This window comes from Podarcis tiliguerta (genome assembly GCF_965153285.1).
Source record: "Podarcis tiliguerta genome assembly, chromosome: 2".
Taxonomy (NCBI): Eukaryota; Metazoa; Chordata; class Lepidosauria; order Squamata; family Lacertidae; genus Podarcis; species Podarcis tiliguerta.
This window is the reverse complement of record NC_139535.1, coordinates 61,191,267-61,213,514: the sequence shown is the minus strand read 5'-3', so window position 1 is coordinate 61,213,514 and position 22,248 is coordinate 61,191,267. Positions and strand designations below refer to the sequence as shown.

Sequence of the window (22,248 nt, the reverse complement as noted above, 5' to 3'; positions counted from 1 at the left end):
TGAACTGAAGCCCTTTCAGCCTCCCCTGTTTGTCTCTCATAGGCCCCGCCCCCTTTTGCAGAAAAATCTCTTAAAGGGCCAGCCCTCTGACAGGCTCCTTTCCTGCATTCCATGACCTCCTGCCTGGCACGCTCCCTGTGCTTCGTGACTGGTGAGGTACTAAAGGAGGCACACTTCTTCAGGCCTAGGGGAAGGTGCCTATGAAGGTCTTGGCTCCAGCTCTGCAGCCCTGATACTATGAAACCTGGTTGGGTGGACTTCTACCTGCCTGCCAGCCTCGGGTTCAACATCAGGTTCCAAGCCAAGAACCTGGTCTGGCTCCTTAGCCAATGATACTCTGGCTTCCTGTCTATGAAATGAGGATTCGTTGACCTATCTACCTGGAACCTGAGAGGTCTGATGCTTTAGAGGAGTAGTAGAATACTTGAAAATGTCATGCAAATTTGCTGTAAAGCACAGACATTAAAAGCAGGAGAAATACAGCTGGGTCTACCTCCCAAAACAATGGAAAGATCAATGGACTCTTCAATGGGGAGTCTGTATGAAGTTGTTCTTGTTATTAATTAAATTTATATATTCTGCCCCTCATCATAAGATCTCAGGATGCCTCACAGAATAAAATACAAGATAGACACAAGTTTGAAGGGCATGATGCCTTGAGTGAATATCAGAACACCTGAAAGCTCCATATCATTGGATAGAAAACATTAAAGTTGCTTTCAGAATATAGCTATGTGATTTGGTGTATATGTATGAAAGCTGAAAATGAATGAGAAATGAGGCAAGTGCAATGCAAAGAAAAATGAAATGAATGAAAGATTTAAAAGGAAAGAGACTGAAAACCAAAGTGGATGGATTTCAACTAAGTGAAAATGAAAGAAATTGCGGCTTTAAGATGAAAATGAATAGATAAATGAAACAATTTCCACCTTGCACACCCCATCGCAGTCCTGAGTCATGATTACAGTGTGAAAATTATTATGTGTATGTGGTGGCGATGGAACGGTGAAATCCCCAAACCCATAATCTGAGCCATTTAAAACAATGTGTGGGGGGGGGCTGTGATATTGCATCTTCTGCTTCCTCCCCTAGTAATTCGGTAATGGAGGGGCAGGGGATGACATTTAAGGAGCGGAAGCCTTTTCATTTCAGACTAAGCTGTGTGGGAAAACCTTTTAACGTTTAAGTACTGTGTACCAATTAAAGGATGCAATTGGAAGCTTCTTTCCTGCCTCTGAGAATGCAGTGGTGAAGAATGACCACAAGATGGCAACCACAGTAAAGCAGAAAGCGGGTTTTGCTTATATCCTTCCCTCTTCAAAATGGGTTCAGTGGTTAAAGCTGGGTTTGAACATGAGATATAAAATGCTGTCCACCAGCTTTCACTCCAATATCACAGTGCTCAAGGGAAATGTTGCACTGCATTTTTATTTATTTTTTACATATTTTCTGGGCCACTTGGAAACAAGGGACTCCAGCAGGACTTTCACATTTGAACATAGGCTGTTGTCCTGAAAGTTCACACCAGCTTTCCCTTCTTGATATCCAGGGAGATGCCCTGTATTTTGCATTTTTCTCACCCCATGGGGTGGGGTGTCAAGCTGGACAAGCATTTGGCACACCCTATGTAATATTTGTTTGCCATCTCATTTATAACACAATAGCCCCACTGAGTGCTCTGATATTAAATACAATTTAATACACATGTTCAGGAGAGAAGTAGACTTCTTTCTGGAACATGTATTAAATTGTGCTTGATAGCAGAATGTTCAATGGGTCTATTGTGCACTCAACAAACTCAAATAATTTACAAAGGGTGTGCCAAGTGGTTGTCTGAAAAATCTGACCGATTATCTTGGGACGCAGAGCAGAGAGAGAGAGACACTCTCTCCTTTCCTCTTTTGCTGCTTTATTTATTCTAAATGGCCTGTGTTAAATTTCTTGCACCGCTGCTATTGAAATAGTTTTTGGATTCTTGTGGGTTTTTTTACATGAGGTAAGCAACCCACAGATGGGCTGTGCTGAAAAAGGCAGCCTATCAATAATTTTATAAATAAATCCCACCTTGATTATGATTATGGGCCTAGTAAGACATGCTAATGCATGTAACAGTGCCCCAAAGTCTTTTTTTTAATAAGTAAAAACACACCCAGAGCCCTACAGGATGGAAACAGCTTGGGGATACAATCTGGTCTAAATTCCTCCTTCAGGAATCCTTTGCGTTTTTCTTTTTAAGTGTTCTGGAGCACTGTTATATGCGTGCAGAATTTCTGTAGAGCACTGGTGGTCTGGTGGTCTGCCAGCTCCATTCAGGTGGACAAGGTGCTGTACACTTGAGAGGGACACGGGTGGCACTGTGGTCTAAACCACTGAGCCTCTTGGGCTTGCCAATCGGAAGGTCAGTGGTTCAAATCCGTGTGATGGGATGAGTTCCTATTGCTCTGTCCCAGCTCCTGCCAACCTAGCAGTTCGTAAGCACACCAGTGCAAGTAGATAAATAGGCACCGCTGCGGCGGGAAGGTAAACAGCGTTTCCGTGCGCTCTGGTTTCCGACACAGTGTTCTGCTGCACTAGAAGCAGTTTAGTCATGCTGGCCACATGACCTGGAAAGATATCTGCGGACAAACACCTGCTCCCTCGGCCTGAAGTGAGATTGGCACCGCAACCCCATAGTCGCCTTTGACTGGATTTAACCGTCCAGGGGTCCTTTACCTTTACAGTTGAGATCATCTGTACTGACCCTGCACTCGATTTATTTACAAGAATACCAGCAATTTTCATTTGGTTCACCTGGGAGTGGGGAGAGAGGCTGAGAACCACTAAAGGAATATAGGATACATGGTTATGAGCTAGGCCCTAAGTTGTTCTACTATTGTATTTTTCAACTTACAGCTCATTATGTTACAAGTCATCCTAAATAGCAAGGGGAGAGGGAATATTTTAATCAGCAGTTCTCAAACTTTTATCTCTGTGCTACACTTTCAGAATAAAAACTTGCTCACGCCACACCAATTTTTTTTAATTGATAAGAAATACATTGGAAAACAGAAAGAAACAACTCCTAGCTTTCAACACTTGCCACCAGCTCAGCTCGCCAAGACTCTCCTCAGACCACGCCCCTTTTCTCAGCCAGAAATAAATGTCTGATGTAACGAGGATTAGGGTCTTGGCATCTCGGCGGCAGGAGATCGAAAAAGACACAAGGGGGCAAGACCTGGGACAGCTGGAACGCTCTTGGGCGAGAAAAGGGGTCGAGGAAACTCAAACTGGGCTCTAATCCTCACCTGGGAAGTGTCTGCCATCTCAGGACTTCACCACAGGGCTTTACGGTCTGAGGAAGGGCTCAAGCAGGTATGGGGGAATCTCTTCTCTGGACTCAAGGGGTAGTTGGATAGAAGGGAGAGGCTGCTGTGAGGAAACATCAAAGGAAAAATGTTGGTGATCTGGACAATGTCTTCTAGTGGCTTGCATAATATGTATATTATTGAGGGTCGGACTATGCAGCAGGTGTATCTTGCACAGAAAGATCCTTGTAGAGCTGAAACTTGGGACATTCCCCTTCCCCCTTCTAAAATGCAGATTTGGGGCTTTAATAAGCAAGAGATGTTCCAGCAGCTGTTGATGTGAGAAAGCAGCAGAGAGCATGTACATGATGGCAAATCCATCCCTACTGCATGAAAGGGCGTTATACCTGTTTTCTAGTGCCATGTGATGTTTCTCTGATACAACTGGGGCACCATCAGTGCGAAAGCTGGTTCCCCAAGGACACAAAGTGGGTAGCAGATAACCCATGCTAGGGAGCATGCTAGATGAGGCATCATTACTGCAAGGTCACTTAGACAGGAGGGCAGAAGAAGGGGAAAGGGAGACTTGGTGGCTGTTCAGTGTATCCATATAGGAAACACTCTTTGCAATGGCTAGGCAGCCCAGCTGAATGTCCATAAGGCAAATATTAGCACTTAGCCCCAGAATATGGGTGTTTGCTCAGTCCATAAAGGAAAATGGCTTCTGGCACAGGAAATCATAAGACTATGATCGGGACTTGCTCTAGGAGACCTTGTCCAACACAAAATTGCAGTGGAAGAATGCTGAATGCCCCCACAGAGCAAAAGCAGGGAAATGTGCTCTCAGTCCAAGCTGGCAATCTCGTCAGGCCATGCAATACATAGCCCTTGCCTCTGTAACTTTAGCTCCGTCGGCTAAGTGATAATTAGCTTTCCAGTTTCTAATGTGCTCTGCAGATGTCACAGTGTCTCTCTCTTTGGACTGTCCTGTGGCAGTAAGTAACATAGGATGGTTAAAAGGCTTCCTATTGTGAGGTAAAGCCATTTAAATTTGCCAAACAATTCTGGTTCTTGAATTACGGGGCATAATGTGACTTGCTCCAGCCTGCAGCCAGAGGCTTGGCCTGAAACAGGACAAGAAAGAGGGATGTTATATATGCCAAAGCTTGAAACTAGCAAGGGGGAAGTAAATTCTCTCACCCAGCCAACATTGTCTACGCATTTCTCAGATAAGGGAGGATGTGACCACAAAGTTCAATTTCCGACTATCATCGTTTATGGATTCCACATCACGTTTTTAGATGCAGGCCACGTTCAAGATTGAAGAACTGGCCAATGTGTCTAAGTGATAGCTGGATGGCAGGTCAATGCAAAATTAGTCTGAACACCTTGCTGGTACTGTGGGCTGCAATCCTATGGTTGCTTACCAGGGAGCTGGCCCTTTAGCGTTCAGCAGGACTTTGTTATGTGAACAGACATGTTCAGAATTGCAATTGTTGCTTGATTAATTAAGCAACTCTTCTATTTGGGTTGACTCCAAGGCTCATGAAAGGTAAAGAGTAGGAGGAGATAAATGGAGAAGGACAGTGGAAAAGGAAGGAATATGTGTGTGTTTTCTTACATTTATATCCTGCCAACTTCCCAAAGTCCAGGTTGCTTATATCAAACTAGTCGCCTCATACCTGGTGCTGCTTGAGAATTCTAAGAAATAAAAAAAAGCCTGTGCAGTTTTGAAAGGCTAATTCCACCATCTTGATCAAAATGGCATCGAATTATGTCCATATGTAGACAAAAAAGCTTGCTCCTTGATCTCAGCCTCCATCAGGTGAAGTATGGTTGTAATACAGTGGTACCCTGGGTTAAGAACTTAATTCGTTCTGGAGGTCCGTTCTTAACCTGAAACTGTTATTAACCTGAAGCACCACTAATGGGGCCTCCCACTGCTGCCGCACCACACAATTTTTGTTCTCATCCTGAAGCAAAGTTCTTAACTCGAGGTACTATTTCTGGGTTAGCGGAGTCTGTAACCTGAAGCGCCTGTAACCCGAGGTACCACTGTATTGTAAGAGGTGACCAAGTGCATAGAAAATAGACAGATGGAGAAATTTTAAAAAATACATAGTAGATGTGTGAGGCACGTTAACATTTCAGACCTGCTAAATGGATTGAAGGATAAGAGAGCTAATGGTGAAAGGATTTCAGGAAGCAGTAATAAGGAAGTGAGAGCGTGATTCTGCAACCCGCAATGATGGCAATTGCATTTCCATCCTGAATTCTGACTCATTGCCTAGTGAATACATATGGCACAAACTCAGTATCCGAGAGGCCAGGTTTAGAGATAATCTACAAGCAATTTTTTTCAGCCATGCCGCAATGACAGGAATGCCACCCCCCACCCTCCAGAGCATATCCGTTTATGCCAGTGGCATGCTTGCAAAATGATGCCAACTGAAGTGGGTGTATAATGGACAATGCCTTAAACAACACAGTCCTAACCTTGCCAATAGTAAGTTGTATTCAATTTCATGGGGCCACCCCATTGCCCATAAAACCAAGGTTGCTCATGATGTTGGAGACCTGGTAGTTGTGTACATGCGCGGCTTAACCCCTAGCAATATTAGGCCCTTTGAAATCTCAGGGCTAAGTACTTTTGTCCACCTCCAACTCCCATGAGATCATCATGTCAGAAATCCATGCCTGCCTGCCTGCTTCCATCCTTCACGGACGAAGGATCAGGGTTACATCTCCCAATCCTCCCAGGTCAGTAACTTAAAATAGTTGCTGCTGATATAGGGAAGTCTCTCTAGCGGCACGGAGGAGGAACACACAGCCCTACATGAACTATGTAGTTCAGAGAAGCTGAACTTTGCTCACTGTAATGTGCTCCATTCAAACAGCTTGAGCTTGAGCTTTTTCTTTTTTAAAAATATATATCCCCAAGGTCATTTGTTTACAACCCAAGGGCATTAAAAACAGGACTCCTTTTCCTGTCTAAGTGAGAATAATTCTGCATAACGATACAGGCCAAATGAATATAACCATTAATTGCAGTTTGGTTCTGGAACCGAGAGGTTTCAGAAGAGGACCTTGTATACTGAGCTTATTTTATCAGTCACATTGTTACAAATGTACCCCAACCTGTACCCAAACTGTTAGAGTGACAAGATCTGTTTGGAGATTCAAGTAGGTAGCCATGTTGGTCTGACGCAGTCGGGGGGGAAATAAAAATAAATAAAAAAATGTCCAGTAGCACCTTATAGACCGACTAAGTTTGTTCTGGTATAAGCTTTTGTGTGCATGCTTATACCCAGAACAAACTTGGTCTATAAGGTGCTACTGGCCCTTTTTGAAAATAATAATAATATTTTATTAAGATCTGTTTGGGTCACAAAAGAGATAGCAGAAGGCAGGTTCCTATGCTCCTGACTCGGGTCATTGATCCATCTAGCTCAGTATGTCTACACTGACTGGCCCCGGCTCCCCAGGATTTCAGACAGGGGACATTGCCAGCCCTACCTGGAAATGCCAGGGATTGAACCTGGGACCTTCTGCATGCAAAGCAGATGCTCTAAGACTGAGCCATGGCCCTTCTTCATTGGATACCAGAGAAAGGAATGGGGACAAGTCCCCTGCAGACAACTAGGTCCTCACCTCCAAGAGCAAAGTTCAGTTGTTTCTAGGGCTTCATAACTGGATTAAAATTCAAAGTATGGAGAGAGCAAGCCGAATGAATGGGCTGTTTCTAAAAATGGGTGAAATATAATAGAATCATAAAATCGTAGAGTTGGAAGGGACCCCCAAGGGTCATCAAGTCTAACCCCCTCCAATGCAGGAATCACAGCTAAAGCATCCTTGACAGATGACCATCCAAACTCTATTTTAAAACTTCCACCACGTTCCAAGGCAGCCCATCCCACTGTCACAACAGCTTTGAATGGCAGAAAGGTCTTAAAACTTTTCGTCCTCCAAATGACTCGCTGCTCAATTCTGTAACCTAGAAAGCCAGTTTTAGTCTCATCCACTTGCACATTTGTTATTATCGCACAAATATATTTGGCCTCATGCCCAGGACAGTGGCAAGATTTCCAGCATTTTCACATTCAGAGGAAAGAGCAAATTCGCAAAGACAAACACCCCAAGTAGGGCCAGTTGTTAGGCAATACTATGTAGAAACAACACACACAAGAGATATGTGTGAAGAGCTTCATTAATGTGTGTCCACAAAATTTCAGATCCCCCTCTAAATGTTAATGAAGCTTGTGTGGAGACTGATAAACTCTTGCTTTCCTTTGCAGTCGAGAAAATGTTCCCCCTCATGCATTCAGATCACAGCAGAGAGCCGAGGACACGGGTCCAGACCATTATGGGGGAGCTCACAGATGGAGAAGGTAAGCCGTCCTCCACTGCCATCATCTTCAGAGGTTGCTGACCTTCACAGGATTCGTGCATTAGCTTGTTTTCACTGGGCTTTTTGTTTACAGCCTCTAGCTCACAAAGGCAAAGGCTGCGGTCCCAAGCAGAGTGCCCCCTACCCCCTGCCAGTGGGGTTTTAAGGAGAGGTGGATCCACCACTGTGTTCATAGCCAGCAGCTCATGGTGGCTGCAGCAGCAGGAACAGGACAATAGGGCTGAATCCCTCTGTCAGCTCCAGGCTGGCTCTGTGATTGTTTCCAGGTGAGGCCCAATGTCACACAAAGGGCAATGAGATTGGCTAAGGCTCCAGCAGATCCCAGGCCAGTTCATACCTCTCACCCACCCAAAGAAGAAACAGTTTAAGTGCCAGTGTGGTGTAGTGGTTAAGAGCGGTAGTCTCGTAATCTGGGGAACCGGGTTCGCGTCTCCACTCCTCCACATGCAGCTGCTGGGTGACCTTGGGCCAGTCACACTTCTTTGAAGTCTCTCAGCCCCACTGTTGTGGGGGAGGAAGGGAAAGGAGAATGTTAGCCACTTTGAGACTCCTGAAGGGGAGTGAAAGGCGGGATATCAAATCCAAACTCTTCTTCTTCTGCTGCTGCTTTTTTGTCAGTAGGGATACCACCAAGAGGCTTCCTTCCTGTCAGCATGTACAGTTGCTAGGAGGGGGATTTTAGTGCTTGTGTCCTTCCACTGGCAGTGGGAGGCTAGCTCATCTGGAGATGCCTCCACTCCTTCCAACTCCTCCTCCCCATAGCCTCGCCTAAGTGGGGCTTAGATGGCTCTTCTCATCCGTTATGTACTGAGTTGAATAGGATCCAAAATGCAGCAGTCTGATTGGTCCTAGAACAATAGGATCCAAAATGCAGCAGTCTGATTGGTCCCAGAACAATAGGATTCAGAATGCAGCAGTCTGATTGGTCCTAAAACAATGCAGCAGTATGATTGGTCTGCAGGAGCCACCCAATCCAGCTCCAGATGGAAGTGAATCCACAACCTGATTGGCCTACAGGAGAATTCTGGAATTAGCCAATCACGTGCAGCCCATTGTGTAAATAATGTATATAAAGCAGATACTTTGAGGGGACTTTCATTTCCTCCTCACCACTATGAGCTGAATAAAGAACATGAAATCCACTCTCGACTCTGAGTATATTTCATCATCGCCCAGTAAACAACCTTTCTGAGGTGAAGGACAAAATGGTGCCCCCATTCCATAGACTGAAGCTGACCAGACTTCAATACTGGTGATAGGACAGTGCTCTCCATCAGCCTGAGGGGAGCAAGCTGTTGGGGGCAGGTGAGGGGAGTGGGCAGGACAGGACACATGGGGCAGTTGAAGATTTGCCCTCCAACACCTCCTTCCCCCTCTCCCCTCCAGCATGAGCTGCCTCACTTCCCCGCCTCACATTAGGGCACCTTTAATTAATTTACAACCAGCGTTTTGTAAATTAAAGCCTTTCATTTCCACTGCCACCATGTGACATACGCCTGTTTTTCTCAGCTCTGGTGGAGCTTGATTTAGGAAAGAAGGTGAGCATCCCTCAGGATCTGATGATGGAGGAGCTCTCCCTGCCAATCAACAAGGGCTCCAGGCTGTACCAGAAGAGGCAGAGGAGAGTGCAGAACTTTGTGCTGGAGCATCCTTCGGGCTACAGAATTGTGAGTTGTGTTTCCGTCCTGAGGGAAGAGGCAGGAAGCTCTGTGAGAACAACCTGTCGGTCCACAGCAACAGGTGCAGCAAGGGAGGCAGCAGTGCTGACCAAATAGACTCTTGTTTCTCAACCATGGATCCCTGACTGCCTAAGAATGAGAAAGCGAATCCTTCCCAGTTAGGTTGCTGAGATGGGTAGGGGAATGACAGGCCTCTTTAATCCTGTTGCTTGGCTTCAAGTGTAAGCTATGCTACATCTTCATCCACGGCCTCCATGCCATCCTCCCCTCTATTTTCCACCTGTTTATTTTTATTCTTTGAAGTATCTGCACACTACTTTTCTGCCCCACTAGCATTTCCCAAGATAGTCCACGGAACATCAATTAAAAGCAAGGTCAGGGAGCTGGATCCAGCCATCAGCTGTGAGAAGCATTTTCATTTGCCCACACAGTTTGAAATCAAACGGCATTGGCAGAGGAACAGGGCTTTGCAAGCACCTGTACACAGGGAAAGCACTTCACGTGATGTTGTGGCGATATCAGGTGGGCCTGTGCCTCTGCAAGCACCACCAGTCATCTGATGGTTTGCTCTGGCCCATTCACAAAGTTTTGCAGGCACCACTCATCAGCTGATTGCCAGTGCTTGCAAGGGGCTTTTACGAGCTGCCAATCAGAGCCTTCATCTGCCTCACCCTGAAATTATATTTGACATTGGGCCTAGCTTGGGGAAAACAGTCTCATCGGCCAAACTGGAACCCCTGCCAGGCTTAATGAGGCCCATGGACCAGAGGTTGTCTACTGCTGATTAAAAGCAACAGCCAATAATAGTGTAAAAACAAGCAAGGACTAAGCATTGGCAGCCAGATCATAAAGCCATGAAAGGAGGGGAGAGAAACCAAACCAAAGATAAGAGGAAACAAAACATGTGCCAAAAATGTCAGTAAGATGGGGGCAAACTGGGTTGTGGCAACATGACATGAAGCAAAGTCTCAGTGGATGTGCGGTGTGGGAGAAGGCAATCTTCCAAAAAGCCTTATCCTAAACCGTTTAGGGGGAAAGGCTTTAACAACTAAACACCTAGGAGCTATTAGAGGGTGCCTTGAGAACAGATGCCAAGGCATGTCTGCTCCTACTGATGACAGACAGAACAAGACGTCAAGCCGCTTCTGCTCTCAGATCATCCTCTGTCCTTTGAGCTTCACAAGGCATGCAAGATTTGGCATGGTGGTCATGCACTCAATGCATGGACAAGATCATCTTGCAGGCAGGCAGGCAGGCAGGCAGGCACCTCTGACCCTCTCCTTGGCCAGCAATACCGCTCCTGGTTTAAACAATTACCGACTTATCTCTGTTCACATGCTACTCGATGGGCTAATAAAATGAATTAGTGGGCTGTATGCAACTGCATGCTGCTCACAGCAGTTCCATTGGAATTAATGAACCTAAGATAGTCATGTCTATTGACATCAGTGGGTTTACTCTGAGTAGGACCAGCATTGGATGCAACCCAGTTGTAAGTTTATTGCACCAGCTGTTGTGCTGTGACATGAATCTTCCAGAACAAGGGTGCCTGACTTATTTGGGCCTGAGGACCAAAGTCACCCTTAGTCAATCCTCCAAGGGTCACATGTCCTGGCGTGTCGTTCTCTCACAGGCACACACAAACACGCATACAGCACATACATATGAGGCAGGGAGATACACAATTTCCTTCTCGCTTTCTCAGTTGTGGATCAACTGAGGAGGGGGGCTTTATCGCTCCTTGCCTGCTCACCAAATGATGGATCTGATGTCCAGGGAGGGGACAATTTACACCCCTGCTAGATCATGGGGCTGTGCCCACAACAGCCTTGTGCATTTCTCTCTCTCCCTTTCACCCCCCCTCATTTTGCTGCTGCTGCCACTGCCCAAACTGAGTGTTTAAGAGATCAGCCCCCTGAACGGGGGCTTATCCACCCTTGCTTGAGGAGTCGGTGCCATGCTTTGCAGTCTCTTTTGGTCAGCAAAGTCAGTATCAGAGACTTAGAGCTGAATGCATTCACATTGGAAAAAGTCCCCATTTTCTAATTATACAGGCACCATCAGTTGGGTGGTGGGCCTGTGATCTTCTTCATTTATATAGCTGCTACATTAAGGCCTTTGACAGTAAATGTCTTTGACGGCTTTTCTTTAACTCATTCCTAAAGCAATTTAACTGTTTACACCTCTGTCTGTGAGTAGCTGGAGCACATCTAGTCATCCCAGCATTTAACCTACACATATATTCTCTAGTAGTCTTTTTAAGTTAAATCACCTGGCTCATGATTATTAATTACTATTTCGTATAGTATGCATTTGACAAACCACTTCTCGCCCCCCCCCCCATCTTCTAAAAATAGGTTCACAACTGAGGCCACCATATTTGCTATGGGACTGGGCATACAATGCAAAGGCAAAATTATGAACCACTGCAGAATAAGCTGCAGGACTGCCATTTCTAACAGGAGGCCATATTTAGATTTAATCTACTAGTGTCTGCATTCTCTCAGCCTTAGGGCTTCTCTGTGGCCCTTGCCCATGTCATGTATTAATATTCTTTTCCTTACTCTCTTTGCAAGATCTCAAATGTTTCTGGAGGAGGAGGAGGAGGCTCACACGCTGATTACGATGGAGTTGGCATGTCAGAAGGACAGGTAGTCTGCATGACTGCTGCATGGGGAAGATCTCACTTGCTTAGGCTAGAGTTTAGGGTCCATCATGAGACCTGGAGAAGCCAAAAAGTGACACCACTGAGGCAGATTCACCCTGAAGCTATGTCATTTGGACGTCTTTCCCATAGTCACCAATTTTCTCGACAGGGAGCAGACTCGCTGACTATTCCAAGTTAATATTTCAGTGGAGACAGTGTAACTGTCTTCATGCATGCACCCAAATATGTACCTGATCTGCATGTCCTGTCATTTATGTAGCATGTGAGGGAAGCTTAGCTCTCAGTGCTTGCTGATCAGGTTTCAACATCTTGCGCAGCTTGAAAAGTGAAGTTTGTTGGTACCTTTCTTCTGAGAGAGGGAACCTACACTACAGACCAACTGGTATTATTATCATTGCCTCTTCCCAAGGAATTCTGAGAATTGTAGTTCTGTGAGGGGTAGGATAGGGCTTTCTAACAAGAAGCCTCAGCCCACCAAGAGTCTTTGAGGGAAGCTCTGTACTCTGAAACCAATATAAGGCTTTAGTGTGGATATGCTAGTTTCTAACAATCCCATTGTAGAATACATGGCACTTGAGTAGCAGGAGGTGGAAGCACTGCAAAGCATTCAGGCAGTTTTGGGCTGTGGTCCATTCACAGAAGCAGGTGGGAGATATGTTCTATTTGCTTCAAGCAAAATTATTTTCCTCAATGGTGAATAAAAAAAGCTCATCCAACCAAGGGCCTGGCTGGCCTTCTTCCATTCCCCTTTTATCATTCTGCTTCTGTCTGAATTTCCATGCCTACCTCAGTCTTGAAAGCATGCTGAGGAGACCTTTCTGGTGACAGAAAACATCTTGCAGCCTATGCCTGTTTCCCTTTGTCTGCTAGTCTATCCATAATGCCGAAGGGAAGGAGAACTACCAGGCTGGACTTCACGAAGCAGCCTCAGGAAAGGCGACACCTCCCAAAGTGCCAAAGAAAACAAACAAAGTCTTGCGGATGAGCAAAGCCCTGAATCCCAATGCCATCGCTCCAGGTATGATCTAGGCACAGCACCACTGGGACCAGAACTCTTATTCAGCACAAAAGCAAGAGTGCAAGTAGGCAGTTTAATGACGACGACAACAACAACAACAACTTATTATTTATACCCCGCTCATCTGGCTGGGTTTCCCCAGCCACTCTAGGCGGCTTCCAACAAAATATTAAAATACAATAGTGCATCAAACATTAAAAGCTTCCCTAAAGAGGGCTGCCTTCAGATGTCTTCTAAAAGTCTGGTAGAGCACCTGCTTTGAGGTCCCAGGTTCAATCCCATAATTTGGAAACTGGCTGGAAAAAAATCCCTGTATGAAACCCTGGAGAGACTGTGGGGCCAATACTGAGCTAGGTGGACCATTTCATTAATGTCAATAAATGTCCAAATAACGGTAACAGGGTAACAGCAGTCGTTGGAAGGATCCTAGTTGCTGTCAGGTTAAGCCCCACTCCAGTGCTATCTCAAACATTCTCCAGAGCCTGTGACACTGCTATAGTTTTGTTTTGTTTTGAATCTCCCTTAGCATCAGCAGATGCCATTTGTACCTGACCACAGGTGGAGTCAAGATTTAGTTCACAACTTCCAGGTTAGTTGTAGTTTCGGGAACTTCACTTCACCAGCAACGTTCCTTGAGACGTCTGATGAGACATCTCAATACCCGTTCCCTCTAAGCAGACTGTTGCAGAGGACAGCTGAATCAGAGACAAGCTGGTGTCCTTCATTAAATACAGAAAGGCAGGAGAAGGAAGAGGGAGCTTCTAAGGATGGCAACTGGCCTTTGATGCGGCCACCCTGCTTGTCAAAATGATTGGGGAAGGAGCCAGTGCTGCCTTCTTGTGTGTGTGTGTGTGTGTGTGTACTGCACATCTACAAAAAGCAGGACAGGACATGCCAAGGCAAGGAGAAGCTGCCTTCTACTGACCCACTACTAGCTCAATACACCGAGTGGCAGCAGCTCTCCCTGGTTTCAGGCAGAGTTTTCTCCTAGCTCTACTTGGAGATGCTGCGATTGATAATGGGACCTTCTAGATGCCATGCAGATCCTCTGCTAAGGACAGGAGGGCCATATTGTTGAATGCCTCCGAAATCTGGAAACAGCCTGCTCTTTCACATCATCTGTTCTAGTTTCTGCTAGGAACAAGACCTCTGAAATCAGATACTTCAGGTTTCTCTGCCATCGTACTTAAGATGTTTTCATTGAATGTGTCATTCTGAACCACAGGCTATTCTGGACCTCTAACTGGTGTACCACCAGAGAAGTTCAACAGGACAGCCATCCCCAAAGGCTACCAGTCCCCTTGGCGGGAGTTCCTTAGCAGCGAGGACTACCAGGTAGACCATGAGACCCGTTTGCCTGAACCTCCCAGAAAAGTGAATAGTTTTGACATCAGGAGCTTCAATAGGTAAGGCCTCATTCAATTTCCGTGTGGAATTTTGAGCTGGGATGTTCAGCATACACTTTAATCAGCATTCACAGCTGATTATGCAATGGGGCTTCCCCTGCCCCACAACAAACAACCCCTGAAATTAGAGTGTGTGTCAGAAGAACCTGCAGAACTGTACGCAGGGGGAATAGAGGGGTGATTGTTCTGTCTGTCAAGCCAAAATGCTTGCCCTGGTAGAACTATTCCCTTAGCACAAGATTGAATTCCTCCCATTTATTTGGGAATAAGCACCGTTTTGTTGAGGGGGGGAAATGGGATAATATAAGTTTAAAATAATAAAACGAGCACCTACAGCCATGAACATTCCTGCCTCCCGCTGACTAGAATTAAAAACAAAATAAAGAAAGGATGCTGTGGTGACTGGAGGCAGGTCTGTTCCACCCAAGGGACTGATGCAGGATCTGTTTGTTGCTGCCACTCTCTGGGTGGTCATTTAGGAGTGCTGCAGGGCCACAGGCTTTGGCCTCAAATTGCATCCCTAGCTACAGCACTGCTGGCGTCTCAAGATGTTCTTCTGTTAGACAGACAACCATTCCAGCCTCATGGCTCGCTAGCAGTAGTTCATATTAAAGTAACAGCAATTGTGTAGAAGACATGCTTGCACGTGCCACTGCTTTGCCATTCATTACCTTGTGGAAAATTCTCACAAGTTAATACTTTCAGTTTGTCATGGCTTATGGTATGAAAATGTTGGAAGATGGCCCCAGAAAATCTAGCATATAATCAGAAAAGTGCATGACACCCCCCCATCCCCATCAACTAAGGATGGGGAGCCTGTGGCCCTCCAGATGTTGCTGAGCTTCACATCCTGTCAGCCCCAGCCAGCATGGCCAACGGTCAGGAATGATAGGAGTTGTAGTCCAGGATCCTCTGGAGGGCTAGATTCCCTCACCTTGCCCCAGGCCAGTGGTGAAGTGAAGGGCTGTGAGGACCAAAGGGCCAACCAAAGTTGTTGACCTTTTTTTAGGATTGAAGTTGTTGAGGGTTTTTTTTAGGATTTTACCCCAGGAAATAAACTGCCGCAGTGGCCGGATTACACCAATTGGCAGGCTGGATTAGACCCCTGAAATGGACTTTGGACACTTTGCTTGGTTTGAGGCATAGCTGTCAACGTTTTCCTTTTTTAAAGGGAAATTCCCTTATTCCGAATAGGATTCCTCGCAACAAAAGAGAAAAGTTGATAGCTATTGTTTGATGTAGGGCTTTGCTCTGGAGTCTAGTATTACTTCCAGGACTTAGCTGGAGGGCATGTGGGTGGAGCTATTAACGCATTTGCATCCTTCTTCTTGCAAGTGTTTTTCCAGAAGTCCCATTCTGCAAGGATACAAAGTAAGTATAAAAAAGTGCTTTAGGACTTGGGGCTCACTGATGATTGGGCTTATGAATTTGTTCCCAACTGCTAGTAACAGAACCTTGAAATTGTAAGTCTCCTACATCATTGTGTCACTGGAACTGGAGGAAGAGGAATCAAGTGAGGATTCTGTTTACATCCCATGCCACTCTCACATGCTTTTAACCAAGAGTTCTGTTCTGTTTCCTTTCTGCATTAATCTGCAAATTAAAAAACGACACACTGAAAAGGTTATTTTAATTAGGTATCTAAATATATATTTTTTTCTCAAAGTCATATGTAAATCTATATTTTGATATGCTTAAATTGCCGAGAACTGTGTTCTGACATTTGGAGAAGTGTGAAATCTGTTGTGGAGCTCAGTTTCAATCCGTACATCATTATCTAAAAGGCTATTTCATGTATGAATTAATTAATACTTAATGCCTCAACCACCCCTAACTCCTGGCACTGAAAGTGTAGCTTCCACGCGTACTTGAACAGTGGCACTTTTCCTTTTTATTATTTTTTTCCAATAATTTTTATTAAGTTTCCATTTGCCAAATTAAAGCACTTTTCCTTTTTAAACTGCACTAGCTGACTGCTGTCTTTCACTTACAGGGGTATATATTATAAGAAAAGATTCAAGAGGGCAATGCAGTTAGGTCAAGGGGAAATACTCTGATTTGATAGCACAGTATTAATCCATTCACCTTAATATGGTTGCCACACTGGCAACAGAAATTAAATGAAACCTATCACCTTCATGGCAGAAAATTTTCCACAACTCATAAGGCAATAATTTGCGAGTTAGACTTCCCAGTTTTTACAGTGCGGCCAACCTGATTCTATAAAGCAATCCTAACTCCTAACCAAGGATTTGTTGGACAGGAATGGATTGACGTAGGCTCTCCACCTGCAAGCCAGTCTTTATTTTTCTTGTGCTAGCTCCAAGCTGGTACAACAGAGTAGTTGACACTGGGCTCCTCCTCAGCTGCAAGCCCAGGTTATGACCCAGCGAATCTTTGGCTGACCTACTTCACTCCTTCCCTGACCACAATCTGTCCCATTCAGACCCTTTCCCTGGCTACCAGCACCAGAAATACTGCTGCTGTTACCTTGTCAACAGCTCCCCCGATGACCTTGCCCCTGGCATAAACCAGGAAACCTCTTGCCACATCAAATTCCACCCACAGCTTTGCAAATGAAAACAGTCACCAACTTTAATCTTAGAGATCCACACAATGCAGTCAAGGTGCCACTCGTATTTTTGCCTTCATCAGCTGCCAATTGGCAACTTTCAAAACTTCATCATCTGCAGTGTATGTTGCTAAAGCATAATTCATCTAAATAAAAAAATTCTTGCTGAAACCAAGACCAACTAGTCTTCGTCACTCTCAATGAGGGTCGGCCCACCCCGGAGGCAAGGTGAGGCGACTGCTTTGGGCGGCAGGATCCACAGGGGCAGCAGATTCGGATGTAGATATTTATTCCTACTCTAGTTCCTGATGTAGCTCTTCACTTACCCCTTCTACCCTGGCAGGGAGGGAGGCACCATTCTGTGATTTGCCTCAGGTGCCAAAATGTCCTGGGCCAGCCCTGCTCCCATTACTGTCTTGCAACGTCTTTTTTATAAACAGAATCTTCCTGTGTCTCAATATCTTTAACATATGCTGGACCAGGGAACTGTTCCAAAGACTTACTCTTTTAGTTTTGGTTACTGCTCATGTTTCCGTTTATTTCAGGCCCTGTAGCAGAAATACATTCATATATGCTAAACAGACATGGCTGCCTGGTTTCTTCCTCTCTCTGATGTTTTAAATGAACCCTTAGTAGCACTGTATACCAATTTAACTCAGTGCTTACCACGCCTTCATTTGAATGTTTCAGTGATTATGACTTGCCACAAAACAATTCAAGAAAACAAATGTTTCAAGGCAAATAACCTGACTGAAAGGCAAGGAAATTTTTTTAAAGAAACTTATTATTTATTGTATGTTGAAAACAAAACCCACCATGGCCATTAGGGGACCAAGAGGACACAGACTCAGCATTTGGTATGCAGGCTTCTCTATTGACAGGAGCAGCCTGCACTCATTTTAATTTCCCACATTGCCCTGGAGGAATGCTATATCAGGAAATATTATGGGAAATAAAAATGACTGCCTATTGATAGGTAAATGAAGGCTGCAATTGGGATCAGGGTAGTGGGCAGTGCACCATAGGGTACTTTGTCAAGGCTGTCTTCAAAGGCAGCCCAGGTGCCAAGATGGATCTTTGAAAAAATATATATACTGGAAAAAATATTTTCTTCTGGTTAAGCTTCTCTTTAGCATTCCAACTTAGAACCTTTTGACTTGAAAATTACTTTCATTTCAGTGCCAACAACACTGATTTATTTTCTCAGATACACCCAGATTTTCAGTTTTTACTGCCCTGTTCCAAGTGAAAATAAATAAACTGGCTCTGAGTTTTACACAGCTTTTTTGTTTGCATAATACACTTGAATAAATGCTAGTCTTTAACATTTTAAAATTCTAGATAACCCCGCCCCCAGTACATCTGCCTTCCAGGTGCTGCTTTCAAGATATAATTCCATGTAACATGTTTCTTGCTACACCAAGAACACACATAGCTACTTTCAAGCGCAATTAGATTTTCACCATAGGACCAAAGTTCTGCAGAGTAACAACACTATTACTATTTTGGAAACAGACACTGACCAGCTGTGCAAAGCAGCAGAGAACTGAAGCCATCTGCAGTCTCCCCCCCCCCCCCCAAAATACACATTGTAAAATAAATGCATGCATACATTTCACAAGTGTGAGGCAACTCAAATATTTATAGGAATTGTGTGTGCACTAGAAGAACACCAAGGGAAAACCTGACTGAAACATGCCAGTAGAGAACTCTGTAGGTGCAAGTAAAAACATAAAACATAATTAAAAATCATTTTCTGAGGCCCTTCTTCGTGTGCTTCCTCCAGAAGGTGGCAACACGAGAACAGGCCTTCTCTGCAGTGGCTCCCCATCTGTGGAATATTCTCCCCAGGGAAGTTCGCCTGGCGCCTTCACTATACACCTTTAGATGCCAGGCAAAAACGTTCCTTTTTAACCAAGGCCTTTGGTTGATTTGATTGATATCCTATGCCCTTTTAAAATGTGTTTTTTTGTGGGGGTTATTGGATTGTTGTCTTTATTTTGATTATTTATTTTGTAGTTTTATATCTTGATTTTGTTCTGTGAACCGCCCTGAGACCTCCAGGTATAGGGCAGTATATAAATTCAATTAACAACAACGACGATGTAGCTGAAACTGCTTAGAGCAGACTAGTGCAGAAGATAATGGGAAACGTTTATTTTCAACCCACTTTTAATAATAAACGATCGCCATGACCACTACAGATTGTCAGGACCCACACTATTCTTCTGAATGTAATTTGCTTTAACTTGTTTTTAATTTTTGAATTTTAAATTGCTGTTAACCCACCCTGGGACCTGCTGGCGAAGGGTGGAGAATAAATTTAATAATACATGACCACAGAGGACCAACACATACCGTAATCTCTTCCCCACTTAAGACTGAACACGTACGACACACTACAGCCTTCTCTTTTTGTACCCGCAGGACCCCAACCCCATTTGGCGGACCATTACTGAATGATGTGATCCTTGGGTATGAGATGAATGAAGCCCCGACAGACATGAGCAGCTTGGAACTCATGTTAAACAGGCCCAGCTTCAACAGAGCACCTCGGGGCTGGATACAGGCGATGCCAGAATCTGAAGATCTGTAACTTGCTATAATGCTGCTGCCTGACCAATGCACGCTAGCCTCCTAATCAGGGGGAAAAGAAAGAAAGCACCCTTTTTGATTTCTGTGGTTTTACACACGAAGACGTAACAATCATCTGTTCCTTAGCAGGTCTTAAAATTTGGTAAATACAATCTCAGACGAACAATAACACATGACTTACTACACTGTGTCATGATTTATTTAACAGAAATAAAGCCAAAATGGAAAAGCCATATGTGAAATAAGGAAGTACACCTTGTGATTCAGTAGCTCGTAGAAGCACCTTTAGCAGCAATAACACGAAGCAATTGTTTTCTGTAGGACTTTATCTCTCACACATCATTGTGGAGGAATTTTGGTCCATTCTTCTTTACAACATTGCTTCAGTTCATTGAGGATTGCTCTTTCCTCCTTGACATTGTGTTAAAACACGCCTGAATGCTCCAGACCAGCAAGCTGCTAAAATTCACCTTTTATAGAGGTGGGCACACATGCTGATCATCAATTAAGCAATGACATTTGATTAGCAGCCCGTCTGCTACTTAGCTTCTTAATTCTTATGGAAACAGTAAGGGTGGACTTAGCTTTTCACACATGATTTCTCCATCTTGACTTCATTTCTATTAAATAAATCATAGCACGATATGTCATGTGTTGTTGTGCATCTGAGGTTGCATTTACCCAATTTTAAGACCAGTTAAGGGACAAATGATCGCTATTATGTCCTGATATGTAAAACCCCTAATTCAAAGGGGGTGCACTTTGTTTTTCCCATGACTGTATATACCTGCTAAAAGGGAATCTCTCTAGCATAGAATAAATACCCTACTCACACTCAAGGCAAAGTTGGAATAGTAGGTTATGCTTGTTACTATTACATGCGTCCTTCACAAGCTCCCGCCTAGGGCTTTTACTGTACAAGCACGGCCTGCAACCCACTTCATATTGGGATTTCTTATGTTTTTGAAAGGATCCTACAGTGAAGTGAGGCCTTCTACCAAGCTCATAACTGCAAAAGCCAAGATGTCAGGTTGCTGCTTAACTCTCAAAAGGAACCTAGTTTGTTCAGGAAAGTGAACTTATTTCCTTCTGAGAAGCATGAAGCTACATTCAAGTTCAGATGAGTTATATTTCCTTTGGTCTAAAGAGAAAAACAAGTCTGGATGCCAAGTTTGTGTCAAATACCACCCCAAAATTTTCTACGGGGTGCCATCAAAGTAAGATGCTGTAACAATAAAAATCACATTAATATATAGGTAATAGCAATAAAGATTTGAAAGCTGTCTTCTAACTTCATTTTTTGCTTGTCCTAGAAGCTATTTGCAGATAGTTTTTTGCATTCGAGATAAGACCCAACATCTAACTTGAGAACAGGGAGGGATGAGTCATATCTTTAAGGCCCAAGACAAATTAGGTTGCGGGAACACAGTAGCAGTTTGCTATGGAACCTAAATATAACATCACCATGGTGCTAATGAGCTAGTGCTGAGAGAGCCAACTCTGCCATCTGATGAGAGGAGCTCTTCCCATTAGCTCTTGGGGAAAGCAACACAAAGTTTTGTTCTCGCTATTTAGCCTCATTAAATATGTAGCAGGATATGTGAAATCTAAGAAGCCCATTAATATAAAATATTTAAATTTCAACTTAAGGATTAGAGAAATTAGTGGGAAATGGACTTGAGGGGGGAAAGCAGGGCAGTAAATTCATGCTTGCCATTTCAATGGAAATCGCATGTAAACAGCATTCTAGGATTGCAACTTAAGATCTCCTTACCCACAAACTGGAAATAAAACAGGGAAAAGGGACTGAAATTAAAACAGGAAAAAGGATTGCCACTTAACTGACCTGTTTGTTACTAATACAGTTCCCAAAATGGACTGTGAGTGGGCGCCACTGGTCTGATCACACTGTCCTGGGTTTTCTACTCTGCCTGTATTGTTACAGGCATTTTATAAAGCAACCTACATATTCCAGATCTTGGAATAGATGAGAACATACCAGCAGTAATAGGAGAGTTTTCATTTAAATATCAACTTTCATTAATTTATAGCTGCTGCTATTATTATTATTATTTTGTTTATTCAGCTTTGTGGAACTACTGTGTAATTTTTATGGCTATTTTAAATTATTGGTATTTATGTGGCTATTAAACTAGGCAGTTTTTCTTAGATTGTTGTTAGTGATTGAGGGGCTACAACATGTAAAATAAATGTAATATTAAGAACATTAGCTGTCAGAAGGACTCTTTAAAACGGAACTTAAAAGCGAATTCCTATCAAAGGGGGCACTTCAACAGCTATTCCGAACATCGAGAGTAGACTTTCCATTCCAGCTCCCATAACACAGCATATAGGCAATTTAATAGGTAGAAATATCAGACTATTATTTGTTACAAAATCCTTGTCAGTGAAGGAATAGTTCTAAATTTATAAACTGGAAGTGATGTTTACATTTGGAAATATGTGGGGAAATAAAATGAACTATATTTTAAAATGCTTGTTGCTTGGTTATTTGGTGAAACACTTCAATATTTGAGATTTATCTCTGATGTCATTTTCGAATTTGTTAAAGCATTCAAATTGCTTCAATAAGGACTTGGGCACTTTTGATAAATAGC

At 43.9% G+C, this 22,248-nt stretch overlaps 1 protein-coding gene across 1 annotated transcript; it reads left to right on the top strand.

Moving 5' to 3' along the window:
• Positions 1 to 3,127: 3,127 nt before the first annotated feature.
• On the top strand, positions 3,128 to 22,124 carry MYOZ3 (myozenin 3). The gene is made up of 7 exons (XM_083424453.1): positions 3,128 to 3,351; positions 7,580 to 7,672; positions 9,202 to 9,359; positions 11,948 to 12,022; positions 12,910 to 13,057; positions 14,283 to 14,463; positions 19,463 to 22,124. The coding sequence occupies exons 2-7, from the start codon at positions 7,588 to 7,590 to the stop codon at positions 19,629 to 19,631; spliced, it is 816 nt and encodes a 271-aa protein (XP_083280579.1). The 5' UTR covers positions 3,128 to 3,351; positions 7,580 to 7,587; the 3' UTR covers positions 19,632 to 22,124.
• Positions 22,125 to 22,248: the final 124 nt, after the last annotated feature.